This window comes from Phalaenopsis equestris, unplaced genomic scaffold, assembly GCF_001263595.1.
Source record: "Phalaenopsis equestris unplaced genomic scaffold, ASM126359v1 Scaffold218084, whole genome shotgun sequence".
Classification (NCBI taxonomy): Eukaryota; Viridiplantae; Streptophyta; class Magnoliopsida; order Asparagales; family Orchidaceae; genus Phalaenopsis; species Phalaenopsis equestris.
Genome location: NW_018236553.1, coordinates 86,425 through 108,266, shown reverse-complemented (window position 1 = coordinate 108,266; position 21,842 = coordinate 86,425). Strand labels below are relative to the sequence as shown.

The following is a 21,842-nucleotide window of genomic DNA, read 5'->3' as shown; positions in this document are numbered from 1 at the left end:
TTTGCATCGGGCTTAGCTTCTGACCATGTTGATGTTAAGTTGATTCGAGGTGCCCGATGGGGACACAAATGTCAACTAGAGGCTTTGCGTTCACTTTTGACCAATGCAAATGTGTCATGTTTTGCGTCCGATTAAATCTGCTGTAGGTCATTTAGCGTTAGAGATTATCAAATTGCGACGGAAATTATTGAGGTATTATAGTCAGAAATTTCCGTCGCAAATTTGAAGTAAAATTGTAGCAATTGTAAAAAAAATATAAAAGGACAATCAAATTTATACAATTGATTCAACGAATACCAATTTGATCAATATGTACTTATCCACTAGCAGAACACAAAATTTATGCATAAATAAATACCAACAATGAAAACAAATATATTTCTGCGAACCTTAAGCTAAGTGAACAAAAGTTCACATCTTTGCGTAGAATTCAATTACAAATTGCAAATACTATGACCAACACACAATATGAAAAATGTGCAGATCTCTTTTGGGCATCATCATGAGCATCCTCTCCCTCTCACTCATCCATGTCCTCATCCTCGACCATAAAAATCATGGGTCTGTTGCCATGGCGATCTGCAATATGCTTCGTCAGTCATGTTAGAGTGTCCTCGATTGTCTTGTTGATTTCACTCAAATAACGGATCTCATCACTCATAACAGTGACCAGTCTGGCAAGTTCGTCATGCACTGACAATGATGATCTTGAACTTCTTTAAGAACACAAGAAAGCTTTACCTCAAGTGCAATCTCCTTCAGTCTCATGCCATAAACTCTCCCATTCTTCCCTGATGCATGTTGCCAAATCTCAAAATTAGACTACGTAGTGCTATTGGCTACCACTACTGCTGACATTTGTCGGGATCTCGCTCTCCCTCTCCTCTACATGTCTCTGAGGTGCTTGTGCTCCTACATAATTAGAACCAAGGATTAATATAATAACAACGTACGAAATCACATTTTTTTACTTAGATCGACATGTTGAAAATGGTCAAATACCCACTATTTCATCCATGTGCGTCTATGCGTCCGGACGTGCAACTCTGCAGAGATGAGCGGTCGATTAAGCTCTTAAACATGTGAGCATGTAAAATTAATTAATACCAAAAAGTTGTCCATTGAATTTTTGAGAAGACAAATATTTCAAAGGAATACATCCATCTGTACTGTGTTGGACCCCCAATATAGCCTCATGGCATAGATGTGTGGACAGATGCTCCATAGGGTCAAAAGAAATAAGGACGACTTTTTCGCTAGAGCTTGCATAATAATAAGGGGAAAGTCAGATCAAGTTTTCTCAACGAGTCAACTTTCAGAGCCCCAACACATAACTTTATGAAGAATGCTCTTATTTCGATTAATAGATTAAGTATCGACTTCGGGAGAGCACTGAATGCAATTGGTAATAAGCACTATAAAAAAATAAGGCGGTCATAACGTTTCATGTCTCCATGTTCCGAAGTCAACACAACGGCTCAAGTTTGACACAGACACTAGGAAATTTCAAACAGTGCATTCATTCACAAATTATTCTTATTTGGTCAAATGTGAGATAATATGTAATTTTGGGTTTTATTATTTACCTGCATTTGTCTCCTGAAGTTCTAAACCCCTACTCTTGTAATAATTCATCAAGCACAATCTTTGTTTTGACATTATCTTTTGATTTATTCTTAATAATCATCTCAATATTAAAGCTATTATAAAAAACTTCTTTTCAATATGCATAACATTGCGATTATGTTTAATTAAATCAATCTTCCGGTATAGAGGATCTCATAAAATGCTCCGTTTTGTCCAGTTGGGTTATACTGAAATAAAAAATATGATTTAATTCTAATTTTGATTTTTCCATGATATTTGATATCTCGCTAATCATCTGTCATAATTCGACCTCCATTATTTTCAGGACAGGACTAGATTTTCAACTTTATTTTTGAAGAGGACGTCTCTATTTCTTCTAAATAGGTGATCATGATCTAGAAACCTCCGATGACAATCAAACTAGGAATTTTTTCCTATATGCTTTAACGTAAATGCCTTGAACAGATTCATGCAGTAAGAAAAAGCCAATCTTTTGATAGTGCTCTAACCATATAACATCCCTTAAGTCAGAAAATCACTAATCGTTCACATAAGAGCAGGATTCAAATTATATTTTGTAGCAATGTCATTAATCAGCATGCCTGTGGATATGTGGATATTGTATTGTTTCCTACAATAGGTGAAACTCATCTATCAGAAGTTGTAAATACACATCAATTTTTTTTTCTTCGGGATATGTAGACTTAGTATGATTAAAGTTAGAAACAAGAATGACGTGGTCATGCACATATCAAAAAGAAAATTATATGGTGTACTAATTACTGACCAACATGAATAGGGTGTTACGACATGTGTACGATGTGAACTCATCTGCATATAAGCCAAACCTAATGCTATGTGGTTCAACTGCAAAGACATGATAACTATGATCTAAGTGTCACTGGTCTTTCCTGTCTGACAATGACTCAAAGAATTTGTATAAAAAGATCTGGTATTGTCATGTCATGTAAGGATTTGTATGCATAGATGCTAAGCCTTTGGAGTCAATGTATGAGCGACTAAATGAAACACTTGTATAGGATAACTCTTTTATTTTTTTTTTTTCTACTCCTTGGTTTGAATCTCTCAACTTCACAAAATCTTTATTTAGTCTCTATTACTTAGTCTTTATATTGGCTTACGATTATTAACACAACAATATATCTCTTAAGATATTATTTCTGACAACGATATTTACTTTTACTTATGTAAAGATATGCCGAAACTAAATCAACTTTAGGATTCGTCTCCTTTAGTCATGCTGCTACTTGATTGAAATAGTCTCTTGTTATGTTAAAATCAGATTTAATGCTCAACATTCTTAGCGTTATTAACTACTCAGTATGCGTAGTGCAACTTTCTCACAAAGGTTGTTGTGCAACATTCAGTAAATTATAGAATTATTTTGCTTCATTGTTTGATGCTTTATTTTCGTTGGAGTCACTCCCAACAAAGTGAGCCTCGCAGGCATCATAAATAATTTATTTGTTTGTGCCATTATGAAGTATCGTATTTCATTGGAGGGGCATAATTTGATGAGACACCAACATAATTGTACTGAACATCTGTTTCGTACTCACTATGTGCAGTCCGATTCTAATAATTGTGTTTAAATCTCTTGTGGTATAGATCCAACTTAACTTCTTTACTTGTTAGAGATGTTTTATTTTTTTTTCGCACAAGAGGATCAAAACTTATCTTCTGAAAGATAAATGGGCAGGATGTTGCCACTTGCACAAATTTCTCAACACCATTTATGAACTCATCAGTGAGTCTTTTTCTTCCTAGATATAATCTATTATATATCCATGATATTAAATTTGAATATCCATCTGCAACATATATATAGATTTATAGATTTGTACATTTAGATATCAGTCAAACAAATATATCTTATGTATTGCATATGTAATACCTATACTTTAAATTTAACTTACAAACCACACAATTCGTATTTATTAAACATCTAATGTTATTACTTCAATTTTTACATACAAACCACACAACTCTTATGTATTACGTATCTAACACCCAAACTTCAATTTATTTACATACAGACAACGTAATTCTTTTTGTTTTACATAGACACTACTTATATAAAACTTGAACAACAATTTGTATTACATATATATACCATATACTTCAATTTTTACATATATATTCAACACAATTCGTATGCATTAAATACCAAACACTTAAACTTCCACTTTCACACTCATTCTACTCATTTCTTATGTATTATACTTCTAAAAACTTCAATTTTAAATGTCTTCCACTCAATTCTCATGTATTACATGCATATCTAACGCCCTAATTTCAAATCTTTCATACAAACCACATAATTTTGATGTATTACATATCAAACACCTAAAGTTCGTATTTACACACAAGTCACACATTTCTTATGTATACCTAAAAACTTCAATTTGTACATCCATAAAACACAATTCATATGTATTATATATGTAACACATATACTTTAAGTTTTACATACATGCCACTAACCTCTTATGTATTGCATTCCTTAAACCCAACCTTATTTTTTTTCTTAAAAGAACCACAAAATTATTATGTATTACATGTCTAATAACAAAACTTGAATATTTACATACAAATGATAGAATTCGAATATTTACATACAAATGACAAAATTATTATGTATTACATATATTACACCTAAACTTATGTATATTTCTCATACAAACTACACCATTCTTATGTCTTCATATACAAATCCTAAAATTTAAATTTTACATGCATTTCACACAACTCATATGTATTATATGTTCAACACCTAAACTTCAATTTTTTGTTATGTTTCCTAAACCTTATACATTACATATCTAGCACCCAAACTTCAATTTTTTTTCCTAAAAAACCACATAATTCCTATGTATTACACGTCTAACAACTAAAATTTAAGATTTGCATACAAGCCATACATCTCTTTATATATTACATATCTAACACCGAAACTATTTTTTACCCAAAAAAAAAAAAGAGATTGGTTTGGAAAAATAACCATCAAGAAGAGCAGGAAACCAGAGAACTTCCATAACCTAGCAGTGCAAGATGAATTGTTAGAGATGCAACCTAACTAGAGAAAACCTGCGGACGCTCTGTGTAGAACTCATATCGTCTGAGCAACCTACCAAGCAGTGAAGGGGGTGCAATTGAGGCTGGAGCACACCAGATTAAAATTTAGGGCATCTGCATTAGACTTGTGTCAGATTATTGCGACACAAATAAATTAGCATAAAAAATATCCGGTATGCTATTAAGTGAAAATATTATGTTATCAACTTGCCGACGCTAATGTCGATGCAAAATATTTGTGTCGATTTATCAATGATGCTAAAGTCAACACAAATATGTTGCTTCGAAATTATTTGACATACATACCGTCCCTTGACCTTTTACGATGCTAAATAGATGTAAATTCAACGCTAAAACTTCAAAAAATATGCAATGCTAAATCTGATGCTAATTAGTTAATTTTCTTTAGTGATAGATATATGTCAATAAACTATTTCTTTGTATTTCTTTGTTTATTTCTGTAATCCTAGAGAGGATTTATTATTTAAAGTTTGCATTGCCATAATTATCTGCGTATGAATGAATATGTTATGAATCTTATTATGGTATTAATCTCTAATTCACTATCATGAAGTTTAAAATGAATCTAGTTATGGTATATTCTTTGAGATATTTATTTTTTGAACATATACATAACAATAAATTTGTATTAAAAATGATCTTAATTTACTAGAACTAAATGAAAATATGATACTAAATAGGACGCAATGGAGAAAAAGGATTCATGTAGCCGACCCCACATAGTGGGATTAAGGCTTTGTTGTTGTTGTTGTTGTATACATAACAATAAATATTAGCTGATTTGAAAAACTGTTTTGTGAATTTAGGTCACCTTTAGATTTTATATAATATAAAATAATATTTGAAATTTTATATAGGTGTAATTAGTTAATTGTAAATACTAATATTTGATAAATCATGAATTAATTGAGATGTAATTCAGGAAATAATCAATAAAGTCTTATTAATTCATATTGATATGAAAGAAATTTAAAATCTATAGCCATTTAATTAATTGTAAAATATAGTTAAAAATTGAAGTGATTTAGAAAAAAGAAAATATGAGTTAAGTATAGAATATTAACTACCGAAGACTTGATTTCATTCATTAAGAATATAAAAGATTCATGATTGATAATAATCTTTCTAAAAGATATTGTAAGATAAGCTTAAGAATATTTTAAATGACTTTTATTTTATATTTATCTCATGTGTAAATTGGGTATGGTTACTAGGAGTTCACAATTGAGAAGAATTGATTAAGTTTGGGAAGTATTTTCATAATTGAAGCAGGTAATTATATACTTGAATTATAATATTGTTTTTTAATCTATTCCTGATTCCAGTTCTTTCTACTTATGTTCTATAATGTGAAAGTGTGCATTTTGCATTAAAATATCAAAAAGGTTACAAATGGTACATAAAACTGTTGAAATATCTGATTCACAAAAAGTTCTATCCCTTTCTACAAAAGACAATAATGGATGATTATCATGAAAGCTTTACTAACAAAACTATCTTGCAGGGCAAGCTGAGCACAAAAATAAGCTACCTCATTGTTATATCTAGAAGTATGAAAAAAAAGCCTAATGAAAGTTGGTTAACAAAGTCTAGTCTTGGCGTTGTCCAAGTTGTTGATTCTAAAAGGTCCTCTCCATTGACATTTGAAGAGCATCCATCACCTTGCTATTATCTCCTTCCATGATTATACGTGTGGCCTTAAGCATCCACGGTTCCACAACTACCTTGATCTATAAGACTGCTTCCAATTCTATCCCATTGTATCTCTTTTTGCCCAAACCCAACCACGCAACTGCAATCATCCCAAATGATAATTCCCACACTAGCAAGGCCTGACGGTATGAACGCCCAATCTACATAATCCAACCAGGGGGGATTTCAATTAGATGAAGAGGACAATATGAATCCTTCGGTCTTCATATTGTCAAGTACAAAACATATATGTCAAAGACTACACGGTTGTTTCTCCTATAGAAAGATATTAGATGATTATAACATGACTTTTAGATACTTATAGAAGAACATTTAGTACATAAAAATATAATATCACTTAAAGAAATACTATATGATATAAAAAATGTAATGAAAATGCTATATGTATAAATGCTTATATGTGCATGTTGAAGGTGTTCACCCTCATATGTTATTAGCTGTGGGCACCGAAATACACGCATACATGTGTTTCTTCCACTCAATATAATAATGGAATCAAGACCACCTCTGTTGTGCCGAAGATGTGCCAGCCAGGGCTAAGTAGGTGCCTTTTGACCCCAATTAATAGTAGATCTGTTGTGCTCCCTGTTGTGTCGACAGAGTCTGTGTCAACCATAGGTATATTAGATTGTGTTTAGATGGTACTTGAGAGACGGATGTAAAGAAAGAAAAGAAACATAAGTATGAAATGTTATGATCATTAGAAACATAAATGAAAAGATATATAATATGTATACACCACCATCTATTGTTACCATTTATAGATTTAATACATGGCATGACTCATTACATGGTTTAAGTTAAAGATTAGCATACATTATACTTCTATTTCTTGAGTATGGTGATTTAGAATTCTAGTTATTTCCCTTTGTTTAAAAACTCATTATGTTATTTAATAATTCAGATAAAAAAAGAGGGAAAGAAGAGAATTATATAATGTAGAAGGGACAACATTAGAGCAAATTTTATGGCTTTTTTATTATTTTTGCTTTAGTGATTGTAATTTAAGTTAATTTTACTCTCCGATCGTCCATTCCCACCTTGAAAAGTCTTTGACTCTGGGCCTAGCAGTGATAGTTAAACTCTATGATTTATAAGTGCAGCTTTTGGTTTTTGATAAGTTTTACCATCCTACTTATGGTATCAACTCCTCAGGAAAAAGTTCCATAGAAAAGTTACTCGGTAAATTACATTTCAAATTTATAAGTCACTGCTAAATAAAATTTTGAAAATAACTAATTGTTTTATGAGAGATGGTTCCATTGTTGAACCAAAGATTTGGTTGAGATTTTATTTTATTGAACTCTACAGTGAAAAGCATGCTTAGTGTTAGATATTGCATTTTTCTTGTAGTTCACTGTTCACATGAGAGTTAATCTGTACTCTTCTACTTTGATGAAGTCTCACTGAATCATCGAACATTTCTCAATACTTGTATGGTCCTAAATAACAATAATTACTTGATTTTTCAGATGTTCCCTGTTTCTTACATTCAGGTGACTTATTCTTGCATGACCAAATTAAGAAGGAGCAAAGCTTATCTCTCTGATTTCTATTTATTTTATTGTTTTCTGCTCTGTATGTTTTGCCACCAGGGTCAATAATTATGCCACTTTTAAAGAGAGTTTCCATAATTTAAATGAAAAAATGAAAATATAAAGAGAAATCACTTTAAGTTGGGAATAACATTTCTTTTATTTTTACGTCTGAATAACAATATCCTTATTGAATTCTTGTCTCATTTAATCGTTTTGAAGGCAATGTCATATGTTTTGTTTGTTGTTGTAAGTTATGCTAATAGACAAAATAACTGAGGGCTCATTTCAGAGGTATAAATTCTGTAGCTTTTAGTCAATTTTAGAGATTACCTAATTTTTTATGAGATATGGTTCCAATACTGAATTGCTTCAGAGGTCAATTTAGTAATACTTGAAAAACTTCCTTGGTTGCAGGGATAACCTATTATATCATGTTAGTATTTACGTCAGACTTTTATTTCGTCCTTGTTGCCTACGCTGCTGAAGTCTATCTGCTAATTGTACATTGCACAATGTATAACTTCCAGATTTCCAATATGCCTATAAGTTATTATTTCAATAGTTTACAATTGTTTGACTTATTAGAAATGCCGGGACTTGCTCTTAAAAGTTTCTTTCTTTTGCTTGGCATCGCAGATTTTTCTACAAGACGATGCGGCATATTTTTTTGTGGACTTGACATACTAAGGTTGCTTTCAGGCGTTGTAATTTCCAGAAGTCAACTGGTTTGCATAACTTAAATAGCTAACTCACTTCATTTTGATGAATTGGTGTGAGCGAAGTACCAAAAAAGGAATCATCAGAGTTCTTCAGAATTGACTAGGATACAAGAGGGATGTAGCACGCGAATCACTATTCTGCTCCCCTAACAAAATGTTTTATCATAAAGTTATCTAAATCTGATATTTTGTAATATCTTAGCTTATGAATACCGGTTAATTGGTAGCATGCTTGCCATCATTATATTAAACTATTTAATTTTAAATTATTGTAACCAACTCCTTGTGCTGAAAGTGTCAAATATCAAGTCTTTCTTTCTCTACTATATTACAACTAGTTTCGAGGTTTTGTGAAATATTGTATTTTGCATTAAAATATCAAAATGTATGTTGATATATGTATCTTATTTTTGAGAGGTCTAATTGTTAATAAGAAATATAGAAGAAGTCTAGGGGTTATTTGTAAAAAAATTATAAGGTTTTATAGAAGCCCAACTCATGAATGAAGGAAAAATACTTCTTACCAAACTAATCATTTCTTCATCGTATCAAAGCCCTAACATTGTTTTGCTGCTCGATCGAACAAGTCGAGATTGGCGATCGGGAGACCCGCTCGGCGTATGCAGGAGGGATCGCAGTTGCTTTGATCGTGAGCTAGACATGAAACCAAGGATGGGATCATGGCATGAAAGGTTAGTGACAATCGCGATCTAGATGAGAAGGCAAGGACGACATCGTGGCGTGAAAGGCTAGCGACAGATCCAACGATGGGATTACGAGGCCCTGAAAATCGCATTGTCCTCTTCCATCTGCTTCACCCTCGCAATTTAGTTGGGATTAGCACTAACTAGGAAGGCAACGACGAGATTGCAATGTGACCCTTGCAATCTAGTCGCGCTAGATGGGGAAGGAGATTGTTAAGGTGAGCATAGGGCAGGATTTCTCAAATGAGCGACCTTTCCTCGATATCTTTTTCCATTTGAAGAGTTAGTTACAACGATGTATGGCAAAGAGGAGGCGGGTATTATTAGTGGTTAGTCATGGTAAACCACGGAACACCAGCTTGGTGGTGCATTTAGCCGATTCGACAAGGTTCTGGACTCTCAGATTATAGTTGAAAGAGATAAAGACGGCCTCGTGGATTTGGATTTGTGACTTTTGCTGACAGACGTGCAATGGAGAATGCTATCAGGGAGATGCACAATAAAGAGCTGAATAATCGACAAATATCAGTCAATAAGGCCAAGCCAAAGGTGGGTTCGGATGATTCAGGCTATTGTTGTAGTGGTCGTGGCTACTCATCTTTATTGGCATAATATATCAGCATATCATTGTTGACCATGTGGTGTTCTTTTGTCAAAATGGTGGTCACGTTACTATGTTTGCTGTGTATGTTGATAACATGATTTTCACTGGTGATGGTGAGACAGATTGCTCAACTAAAAGTTAGATTGGACAGATTTTGAAGTGAAAGGACCTTGGACAGTTCAGATACTTCTTTGGATTGAGGTGGCACGTTGACCAGAGGGGATGATCTTATCTTAGAGAAAGTATATACTAGATCTCCTGGCAGAAATAGACATGTTGTGATGCAAGCATACAATCCTTCAATTGCAAGCTGAGTTCAGAGGCAGGAGAGCTAGTTTATAGTGAGAGATAATAGAGACTGGTGGGTTGTCTGATCTATCTGAGTCACATGCGTCCCGACATCTCATTTGCAGTGAGTGTGGTGAACTGCTATATCATATGTATGATTCATGGAATAATTATATAGACGCAGTGTATCAGATTTTGAGGTACTTGAAGAGTGCACCAGGGAAGAGGCTGATCTTTAGGAAGAATGAGTACGTAGATATTGAGGGCTATTGTGATGCTTCTTACGAAAGTAATCATTTCTTCAAAGTACAAAAACTATGCATGTAAGCATTTTTGTTGTAAAAAAAGGGACCTGTCATCTACAAGTATGGTAGAAAGTTTTCTACTAGGATTTATAAGGATCAAGACAAAGAACCACCAAGGGCACGCTTGGCACAATAATGAGTGGCCCTATTACATTTATAGGATTGATCCAATTCCACCAAACATTGATTGAGTTACAAGATTCTAACTCACTGAATTTTTTTCTTTTTGAGAATATTAATGGAAAAACGAACTATTATTACCAACAATGGAAATCTCATAAATATCCTGTCAATTTTTTATCTTGCTTTCAAAAAAGAAAAAAGAAAATAAGTTTCTCCCCTTTCCCAAAATTAGAATTAAATTTCGTACCAAGTTTTAGCCCTTGATCTATCAGGTCCCTTGACTACCAGAATATAGGGCCTTAGTCACTATTAATTTCAGATTGTTAGTTGATTTTACCATATGTGAGATTATCTGGTGGCAATCTTTTTCCGTAACAAGGCTGTATTTTATTGCTGCAGGCAAACTAGCATATACGTTACATATAGCCTCAGCTGAGGTTCAGGATAACTTTATCAGATTAACTGGATGTTTTTATAGGATAGGAGTACAAGGAAATACACAAAGATCTATATCGTTCTGCGTGACATCTCTTGCCAATTCTGCTGTTCTTAATTTTTTCCTGCTGCCTTGCCAACTTTGGCCTGCATGACAGCACCAAAAACTACAAGTTATGCTATTTAAGGAAATAAATGGCTACTAAAATAGCCAGATTGTCTCCATTTTGAAATTTCATTGGAATTTTTTTTACTGTTTACAAATTTGTTTTGGAAGTACTGCTCAATTCCATTTATATACATAACTAACACCTAAATTTCAATTTTTACATGCATGCCACATTTATTATGCATTAAAAAGTGTATTTCATTGTTAAAGGTTAAAATTGTGGTATCTTTGATGCGGTGTGAATGGTTTGGGTGGTATAAATGTAAAAGGTAAAGTTTAGGTGTTAGATATGTAAATGCATAAGAGTTGGGTGGCATGCATGTAAGTGCTACCCTTGTTTTTAATGGGAACCTGAAGACACATGACTGTAAGCAACATTATATGTTATTAAGAAATTATACACCATGTAGAAGTCATAAGGTATACCTGAAGTTTAGTTGGTGCACGGGGCTTCTGCTCCAGTTTTGGGGCAGGCTTTGCAGGGACAGCCTTGGGTTTTAATTCAGTCTTAGCAGGCTCCCTATTTGGCTGACTTATGGGAACCTGAGTAGTCGCAGGTTTCTCTGCCTTCAGGGATGCCATTTAGTCTCTTAACTCTGAAAGAAGTCTTGAGAATGGCTTGAGAGAAGAGGGTTATCTGGGTTGGAGCATTTATAGCTGCAGGATATTCATTTGAAGCGTAGGGAATTGGGTTCAAAAACCGTAGAACAAAGGTGGTGTGATTATTGAAGTTTGTGGAGATGGTATCAAATGCTGTGGAATGTGAAATCTCAATTATTGCACAGAATTTGATTCACAAATTCAGTCATTTTGACTAGTGATGGTAAAGTTTTTTAGCTATATTTCCTTTTGTTTTTAATCAAAATATACATTTTGAACAATGACCTCATGAGTTTAATGAATGTACTCAATATTATTATTATTATTATTATTATTATTATTATTATTATTATTATTATTATTATTATTATTATTATTATTATTATTATTATTATTATTATTATTATTATTATTATTATTATGTTTATTATGTTTATTATGTTTATGTTTATGTTTTACACTTTCTTGCAGTTAATATGCTCATGAGTAGTATAACTAGTGTGTTGTTGTAGACCTAGTGGGAAAGATGCTTGAACGATGTCAGGACTGATTAGTACTTTAAAACAGAAAAAAAGGGAGATTGAGAGAGAGGGAGTGCATTGTAACACGAGGATTGATAGAGTGAATTCACAAATCCTTAAATGACTCTATTTATGAATTCCAGAGCTATCTAGTTGAAAGTTACATGTTTGTTCATATTTTAAAAGGGATATTTCATATTATTATGATAAATTTTCATATTTATAACCTACTACAAAACCCTTTGATATTCATAATTGATATATTCACATCATATTCACAATTTGCTTGAAGATGGGCATATGAGTACCCAATGATTTTTTCTTTCAAGTTTAAAACTTTTGGTCATTCGACTGAAAGGTCGTCAGTCACCCATTTCAAGGGAATCCTTAGTAAGGCTGTTCTGTCATTAGGGCAAATTTGGGTTCTCAGGCAGTGGGTGGACCACTTGGACAAGGGTCCTTCGAGGATTATAAAGGTGTACTTTGGTTATTCTTTGTCCATTTTTGTGAGGAGTTATGAAATCAGCTGAGGGGCCTGGTCATGAACTATTGCCCTTCAAATTGGGTTCATTCTATTTGTTCGTTTGGCTGTGCTTCCGTTCAATTGACTTAGAGTATCGACCGAAGAAAATGACGTGATGTTTTCGTCTTTTGACTATCACGGCAATGTCCTTTGACATTCATAAGCAAGATTCGTTGGATTTCCTTAAGGTTCATGCGAACATATTTTTTATATTCATATTTTGTTTCCGAATTCTCTTCTTAAAAGTGATATCTGCGATAAGAAAAATAGAATTAATTGCAAAAATTGGACTTGACTATTGCGTAATAAATACTTTAATATTTGACTTTTTTAATTTATTTTTGTGCACATAGTTCCTATAAATAGGGTGTGATCAACACTTCATCAATATTTCTCAGTTTCCTGCACTGCATTCAGTTTTTAACAAGTGAGATACAAATGGTGAGTGGCAAGAAGTCTTCTGTTGAGGTGCTAATTGAGGCGACCAAAATGAGAGCCTTTAAAATTTTGACAGGAAAAATTTGCCCTTCAAAGGAAGCAGTGGAGAAAAGTACATCGGAGGGTAGCCAACTAATGGAAAAGAAAAATCAGAGGATGAGGGCCGACCTGTAATAGAAGAAAGGTTGGAGGGATAAGGTCCTCTGGTTAGCACAAAGAGACCTAAAAGGAGCCGACTAGAGGGAGAAAAGTGAGTCAAACAAGTGCCCCATAAGAAATAAAAGGTAAAAGAACTGGAGGAAGCAAGCTACTACGTCACCCGACTCGTTGTTGTTCCATTGTGAGATGTGAAGTAGGGCAGACGTGCGTCCCGATTGGTGCGACGATTCTTGCCCCCATAAAAATTTATAAATGACCGACTCAATTACCACTCCAGGTGGCCACAAAGACCCAGGTCCCGCCGCGTGGCGACACAGCTAGACTTTCTTCGTTCAGTGAGATCAGCTAGGTAGTTGTCCAGCTGCTTCTTGTTGAGAGCCTCCAATCGTCTGAAGTGTAGTGGTTCCTTGTTACGAGAAAGCAGACCTCTTTGATTAAGTATATTTGTTCTTATTTTTTCTTACTTTTGATTAATCTTGTAGATGAGACCCAGAAGATCATCGACTCCTCGATTGTAGGTGTCGGTCATCCGGAAGAGTCTTTGGTCGCCTATCTTGTCCCGAGGACATCAAGAGGGAGTTCAACGATCAGCGAGGATCACCAACATCACTGGCTTGCCAGATCGACAAAGTGATGGACTCCTTCACCCTGGAAGTTAGCTTGCAAAGGGAGATTGTTATAATGAACCCGAAGGAAGAACATGTGGGTCTTTGTCAAGATTATATGATCGAGTTGGAGGTTCAGGCCTTGTTTATATTTATGGGTTTGAACGGAGGAGTGTGTTGAGAGATTCAAGTTTGGTGGGTGAGCCTTGTATTAGAGTCTAGTGAGTTGTGATCTTGTATCAGCCGAGGCGGTCGAAGACCCTAGTATAAAATAATTCTTGTCTTGAATAAATAAAGAGTTTTATTTTGCGAATTTTCAAAATCTAATTACATTTTCCTATCTTGAATTTTGTTATGATTTGATTTGCATTTTTGGAGATTGAGGTACGGATCTGCGACATTTTGAATTCCCTGAATATCTTATATATTAGGGTTAAGGGAAAAAAGGGGTTTGCGCTTTTCAAATCTCCATTTCCCTTCTATTTAATGATTTTGAGTTTCACTCTTTTCCTAATACAAAGTTTTGACATATATCCTTTACTTTTTTTTTGAAAAAGCTCGTGGGCAATATGTTAATGTGAAAAAGATACAGAAATGTTGTATGAGATGATCTAAAAGAAAGCCTAACTCATATAATACACCATGCACAAAACTCAGATAAAGCAAAGAAATAAAAAGGTAAAAAACTAAAAAACCGCAAAAGGGCATAAAAGTGCTAGGGACGTCCCACTTTAGTCCTCCTGCCTCTAGTTCTCGGAAGTGAGCCTTCTAACAAATTTGTAAGGTGTGTACCATTGCCAATAGTAACCAAAGTATCATCCATCAGATTCTTGAGCTTAAATAGATCTTTATTCTTCTTGTCTTCTTCCTCCTAGATGTGTAGACCTGTCATTCCTCATTCAATGATTGACTCATCTAATCAGTAGATTCCAAAGGTGGTTGGATAGGTGTAGATCGTTGCACGTCTTGATCCCCATGAGCCTGAGTAATATTAACATTTTTTTGGACCTCGTCAGGTGGTTGTGAAGTAGTAGAAGTATTTTCACCTATATTATCAGTGATAGGTTTTAGGGCAGGCGGGGTCTGAAGAAACTCCCTCTCCCCCATGAAAGGAGGTTCCAAAGATGAGGGAGCTACAATTGAGGATTGAATGGTTGTCATACTGCCTGCCTGATTAGGAGGAGATGGAATCACAGCCTCTGGCGGAGCAGTTTGCTTTTTAGGTCTAAGTTGGGGGTGTAGATGGTGACATTGAGAACTGGAGTATCTGAACATACGACAGTTCAAACAATACGACGGAAAAGGTTCAACCTATACCTTCTGCCTCTACCTTTGCCAATACCCATGATGTTGTGTGCCCAACCAAATTTCCTCGTTCCTCGGAAGCGGGTGAAGTGATGTCTCTTTCAACAAGTACTCTGGCTTCAGAAGAACGAGACAGATTAAAAGTAAGAATGCTCATCTTAAGTGGCTCCCCATAAGCTGAGGCAATAAAGTACAATACTTTTTAAGAGAAACACTGAAATTTTAGACCAGAGAGACAAATCCAAACCTGAATGATTGGTGGTTCGGTCTGTGGGTTAAAATGCACAGACCATTTCAGAATCTTCATTGCTCTGTTATCAATCCATATTATCCTTCTTGCAAATAATCGCATGTAATCTTCTTCGTTGCTAATTTGAATAAGAATGTTTCTCCCATCTCATAATCCAATTTTCCATTCTCCAACAAGGTGCATTAGTTCAAATTCTTTGCGAATGTGCTCCATTTTGGGATGATCATATAGAAATTTCCTAACTAAATTCAGACGATAGGAGGGGGCAAGTTAAATACCTTCAGCTTCTGTAAAAAAGATGGCAGACTTCTCATTATTCCTACCAAGTTTCTTGACATTCTCCTCCCACTCAAACGAAGTAGGGGGAAAGATGATAATTTTGGTTTGCTTGAAGCGTGGACACCGGTAAGGGCAGCTGCATACGATTTGTCCAAAGCCATCCTTAAGATAGGTGCAATGTTTAAAGAAGAAAGCAGGCGAGGGAAAAAATGGCGTCAAATTAATTTTGAAAATTATTTTTAATAAAAAAAATTTAAGTATTGAGAATAAAAGTCTAACCCTTCTATATTTTTCAAAAATACAATTTCTTCTACTAAAGATAGTTACACAGTACTTATCATTTCTACACAATTTTTAACTTTAAGTTTTTCTTCATTACTATAGGTTTCAAATAAATTTTCTTTTACTCATTTCTACATTCAAAATTTTACTTCCCTAATAAAACTTCATGTATATAATCATTTTTTCAAATCAAAATCAAATTTATTTGTAGCATATTTGAGAATAAATAAAATTCATCCCCCCAAAGTTAAATTTTTAATAACATAAAACATTTTAGCATCATATTTATATATAAACAGGAATCAAAACTAAAAAAAATAACATGCTTACAGGAATTTTCATACCCTAAATATACAAGTAAAAAAAATAAAAAATAGGAGTAAAAATTAATTGATCAAATTTTAACTTATCTTAACATATTGAGATTCATTAGACTTCTATGCAGTGGAGGATAACATAAAAACAAACAAACACACTAACAGAAATTCACAACTACAACATAAGAAAAATACCTGGTAAAAAATTGAAAATTTTAAACATGAAGTTCTTAAGTAGTGCTGAAGGAGAAACCACACCCTTGATAAGGTTTACCAAAGATGAGTGAAAATTTCTTAATAGTCACTGTGTCTCTTTATATAACCATCCATATGATTTACAAAATTCTACAGATTTAGTATCTTGTCCGCAGTATAATTGAAGTTATCTAACATCCTTTGCATTAGTTGATCCTGTGAGTCAGAACTAAAAGCCTGACGTTGTGATGTGGATGCACGTGAGGTAGAAGCATGAGAAGTAGAAGAACCTGAACTTCTAGAAAATCCTCCTCTCCAGCCAAATATCAAATTTTGTGAATAAGATTTCACATTAACACTCGTGATAGGCTTTAGAAGCTGCAGTATCTCCTCCCAATTGTTGAATCTAATACCAGCCTGCTCACATAAGGAAAAGATTAAGGATGCGACTCCCAAACCTACAGTAGTAGCAGCTGTAGTAGAACTGATGATAATTTAATAGTTCAAGGATCTAGTATCATCGGCTTGAACTGCTAAATACAATAGTTCAAAGTAGCTCTATCTCTTGTAACTTCACCAAGATGATTGGTTTGGAGTAGACAAGCTAAATTAAAGTAGTGTCACGCTTTCGAAGTGGCAACTAGCTTTGATGCAGGGAAATTGACTCTTCTATCATTTGTTTACTTCCATAGTCCTCTTCTCGTAGTCAACGAACATATGATCTCATCCAAATCCTCCTCAATTGGATTATAATTCGTATAAAAAACACAATACACTAGGGGGCAGCTAGTAAAACAAATTTATTACCTTAGGGGAGAAAGGCACTGATTTTCCTTGGACCATAATGTTGACCTCACATTTGGTTGAGGTTTAGTTTTCCCTCTTTAGTAGCCTAGGGTCTAGCCATAGGACTTTCCTATTGACTATTCCTAGAAAACTAGAAAAGGAATCCTCAACAATAGAAACTTTAAACTCTTATTTGCTCAAGTTGAAGTTTCACATATTGGTCTTAACCTCTAACACTTTTTAGGTGGGGTCAGTATGGAGGATCTCAAGGAGAGCCCCCATAGAACTGTTTGACCTTAGGGTTGACTCTGGGTGTTGGTCTAGAGCTAGTGCACTCACGGTGTTGTTCTGGAGCTAGTTCACTCACTATCACATATATCCACTCACAACCCTAAAACCAAAAATTGTTGACTTTGATTCCTTGATCTTTTGGGAGACCCATGTAGATGGCCTTTAAACCCATTGGCCTTAGGCTAGGGTTTAGCTAAGACCAATACATAGAGGAACCAAATTGGGATTTCATTTGTCCATAGCTCATATAGGGTGATTGTTACCCTAATTCTGTCAAAATGTTCAACTTGGCATTTTGCCCCAAATTCACCCAAATTACCTAAATGCCCTCTAAATGCCAAATTCACCCAAATTACCTAAATGCCCTTGAAACCCCAAATTTGGTCAAAATCCTCAAATTCACCCAAAATACCCAAATTTGTTCAAAAATCATTTTAAATCATTTAAAAATACCCAAATTTCCAGAAACCAAAAAATTCCAAATTTACGAAAATACCCCCAAAATTGCCAAAATTACAAAAATACCCTTGGCACCCCAAAATACCCATTGCCAAAATTACAAAAATACCCTTGGCACCCCAAAATTTTCCAAAACATCCAAAATCACTCCAAATGTCTCCAAAACCAATTTGGACCCCATTATTAAACACAATTTGGATAATTTGACCATTTTGACAAAAATCCCCAAACTGCCTTTAAAGGCCCAACTTCCCCAAATTCACCTCAAATGTCCATCAAATTGAGCCAAACCATCAAATTGAGCCCTCAAATGTCCATCAAATTGAGCCAAATTCCCCTCAATTTCAATTCTAAACTCAAATTAACCTTTCACATGACCAATCTAAACCAAATCTATGTCTAATTGGCCCATGCTTTGAGCTCAATTTTGATCTAATTCAAAACCCCTAATTTTGGCCCTATGACTTAATCCCACCAAATTGAATCCCATAGCCTACTCAATTGCCTCAATTTGGACCCTAAATTCTTCATAACATTCCAAAACATCAAATTTCACCTTTAATTGGCCTTGGTGACGCCTCAATTTCATTTAAATTTAACCTAAGTCCAAAAATCTTCAAATTTGCCCTAAATTGGCCATGTCTCCAAATGCCCCTAATTGACTACCCTAACCACAAAATTGACACCCAATTAATGTTGAAAACTATTCATGATATTCCTATAGACCATTTTCAACTATCAATTTGGACTTAGCCCAATCTTAGCCCAACCTAGACCCAAGTCTAGCCCAACATGCCCAAATTGACCAAAATCCTAAAACCCTTCAAATTGAGCTTCCCAATGAACTCAAAACTACTGCAATCCTTTAACAAAAATCTTCATGACAATTATTTATAAAATTTTGATCAATCAATTGAGCTCAATGTCATGGCTAGCCTAACCCAAACCCCACTTCTAGCCATTTTGACCCAAATTGAACCCATACACCAAAAGTGACTTAGCCGTTCCTAAGTCACCAAATTAATGACACCACAGCCACCAAGTACACCCTATTGACCAGGCTAAACACACCTAAGCTAGCCAAGTTGAGCTATGGACCAATGGTCCCTTGATTTAATGGATTTCACCCCATATTTGGCGTAAACTCAAATATCTTCTTCATCATCACTTACCCTTGAAAGTAAATCATAATTAACTCTGCCCTGAACTCCCTGAGCCAAGAAGTGACCAAACTCTGGCCAGCCACCACCTTAGTCGCCGGAAACAACCAGACCAAGGGAGCCCCAAGTGGCCAAAACATAAAGCCACCACCTTAGTCGCCGGAAACAACCAGCCCAAGGGAGCCCCAAGTGGCCAAAACCTAAAATTGAACCTCCCCGACTTGGCTCACTCCCATTGGCTATTAGAGCCTTTCTTCTCTCCACCTCAGCATGCTTTAGCACCCAATTCCCAACCCTGAGCTCCACCAGACAACCATGGCTTTAAATGGAGCTCTCCACGGCTAAGGAGGAGAGTGCTTGGAACCTTAAAGAAACTCTGCCAAAACCTTACCAGAGCTTCTCCAAACCATCCCAAGTGCAATCCCCCTGCTCTCAGCCATGGATAGCCACCCCTTAGAGCCAATTTCTCCACTGAAATTTGCCATAAAACAAGGACAAATCTCTCCACTCCACCGCAGTACACCAAACTTCAATTAATTGCGCACACACCATCCCCATAGTGAAAGAAGTTGATTCCCCACAAAAGCCCCCTCTAAAATAGCCCCTAGCATAGACTTTGATCAACACCTGAAATTGAGCTTTGTCGAAATCATACCTAGACAATTCACTAAGGCTTGGGACTTCATCCGGAGGAACCAAACCTACCACAACTATCTGATTGAGGCTTCCCCTCTCAGACAAATGTATTGAACCTCAACCCTAATTCGAGCTTATTTTGATTCTCCATTTGTAATGACTTGGTTTCATACTTGATTTACCGTATAGATGTGTTCGTCTTGAATAGATGAAGATTTAGATATAAACCCCATGCAATTTGGTTGAGTCTAGATGAAGTTCTTAAGGTTTTAGCGTGAATGAATTACGAGTTAAGTCACTTGGGGACAATAACGAAGAGTCGTCCGATCGCGCGTGTATCCAACCAACGGAGGAGATCAAGACGGACGAGCGGATGGTATGTGAACCGCGGGCCGCGTGGGAGCTGAAGTGGATGGCAGCGTCAAATGAGAGCGCGCCACATGTGAGTTCGGATTGCTCACAATGGCTTGAAATTTTGAGGGTTTGTTTCTCATGACACAGGCCATGTCCACTGATTTTGCCAAGGTCAAAGGTCATCTCTATGCTTCTAACCCTAATTTTCAAGCTAAGGTGACTATTTTTGGCTATTTTAATTATATAAATCAAAATATCCATTTGAAAAGTATGGGAAAAATTTTAGTAGGTTTCTTGTGGTCAGAGAAGTCTAGGAAAAATATTGTGACGCTTTGAATCATCTTGTACATTTCTACACTTAATTAAATGTATATATATTATATTAATTTATGTAGATTATACACTTATAAAAAATTGACAAAATCACTTCCCCCACTGTCCATAAAAATCATGTCTATCCACTGTAAAAATATCCAAATTATTTGACTTAATTTAAGCATTAAAATAGATTTTTTAAGTAAACCTTGTATTTTTGTACAAAAAATAAGTATATTAAATTAAATAAACTTAGAAAAATTATGAAACTTGGTTTTCTGAGTTTCTTGTGATCAGGGGCATTTAATAAAAAATAAAATAATTAAAATAATCATGTTTTCCAAAAATATCAAAAATGGTTCAAAATGTGTGTAAATGTCCCCTGATCACTTCGAATTTATTAGAACATTTTTCCTAATTTCTCTAAGTTAAAAATATAAATTTTAAAGGCTTAAAAATGAATTTTTCATATATTCCCACTAAAAAATAATTATACTAAATAAATTACAAAAATCGAAAAAATATAAAATTTTATTCTGTGAGTGACTTGAACTTAGAGAAGCCTATTAAAAATATTAAAATGATTTTTTGTAGCTAAAACATAATTTTCTATTTAATTTAATCATTGAAATTGATTAAAAATTAAATAATAATAATAATAATTTAATTCAAAAAATCATGAAATCTTTCATAAGTGTTTCTCTGACCTTACGAAATCTCTAATAATTTTTTCCATAAATAAAAACTTTATTTTGGCAAGTTAAATAATTGAATTTTGGAAAAATCCTATTTTTCTAAATTTAAGTAATTATCTAAATTAAATTAAATTTTGAGAAGTCCACATGTTCTCCTTTAACATTATAATTACCTCATGGATGTGGCACTCTAAAACCTCAAAGTCATTTTAATGGTGGTTAATGAGTTATGAGGTAAGGTGCCCCAAGAGCAAGGTGGTCATTTTTGACTTTGGTGCCTTAATCAAAATTTAGGATTAACTCGAGATAAATTGATAATTTTGATCTTAATAAACATATTTAGATGATTGGAATACAATGGGATTAAGAG

At 34.5% G+C, this 21,842-nt stretch overlaps 1 protein-coding gene and 1 long non-coding RNA gene across 3 annotated transcripts in view; one reads left to right on the top strand and one right to left on the bottom strand.

The window, feature by feature from the left end:
* Nucleotides 1-8,985, top strand: part of LOC110037285 (probable isoprenylcysteine alpha-carbonyl methylesterase ICMEL1) — a 93,213-nt gene extending 84,228 nt beyond the window's left edge. For both annotated transcript variants that reach the window (XM_020741890.1, XM_020741889.1), the window contains one exon: nucleotides 8,592-8,985. In XM_020741890.1, coding sequence (XP_020597549.1) covers nucleotides 8,592-8,642 — 51 coding nt within the window. In that variant the 3' untranslated portion in view covers nucleotides 8,643-8,985. The remainder of the gene's footprint in view (nucleotides 1-8,591) is intronic.
* On the bottom strand, nucleotides 45-8,027 carry LOC110037286. The gene is made up of 4 exons (XR_002295318.1): nucleotides 6,923-8,027; nucleotides 4,686-4,797; nucleotides 1,007-1,046; nucleotides 45-912 (listed from the first exon to the last, which is right to left on the bottom strand). It is a non-coding gene; the product is annotated as an uncharacterized LOC110037286 (long non-coding RNA).
* Nucleotides 8,986-21,842: the final 12,857 nt, after the last annotated feature.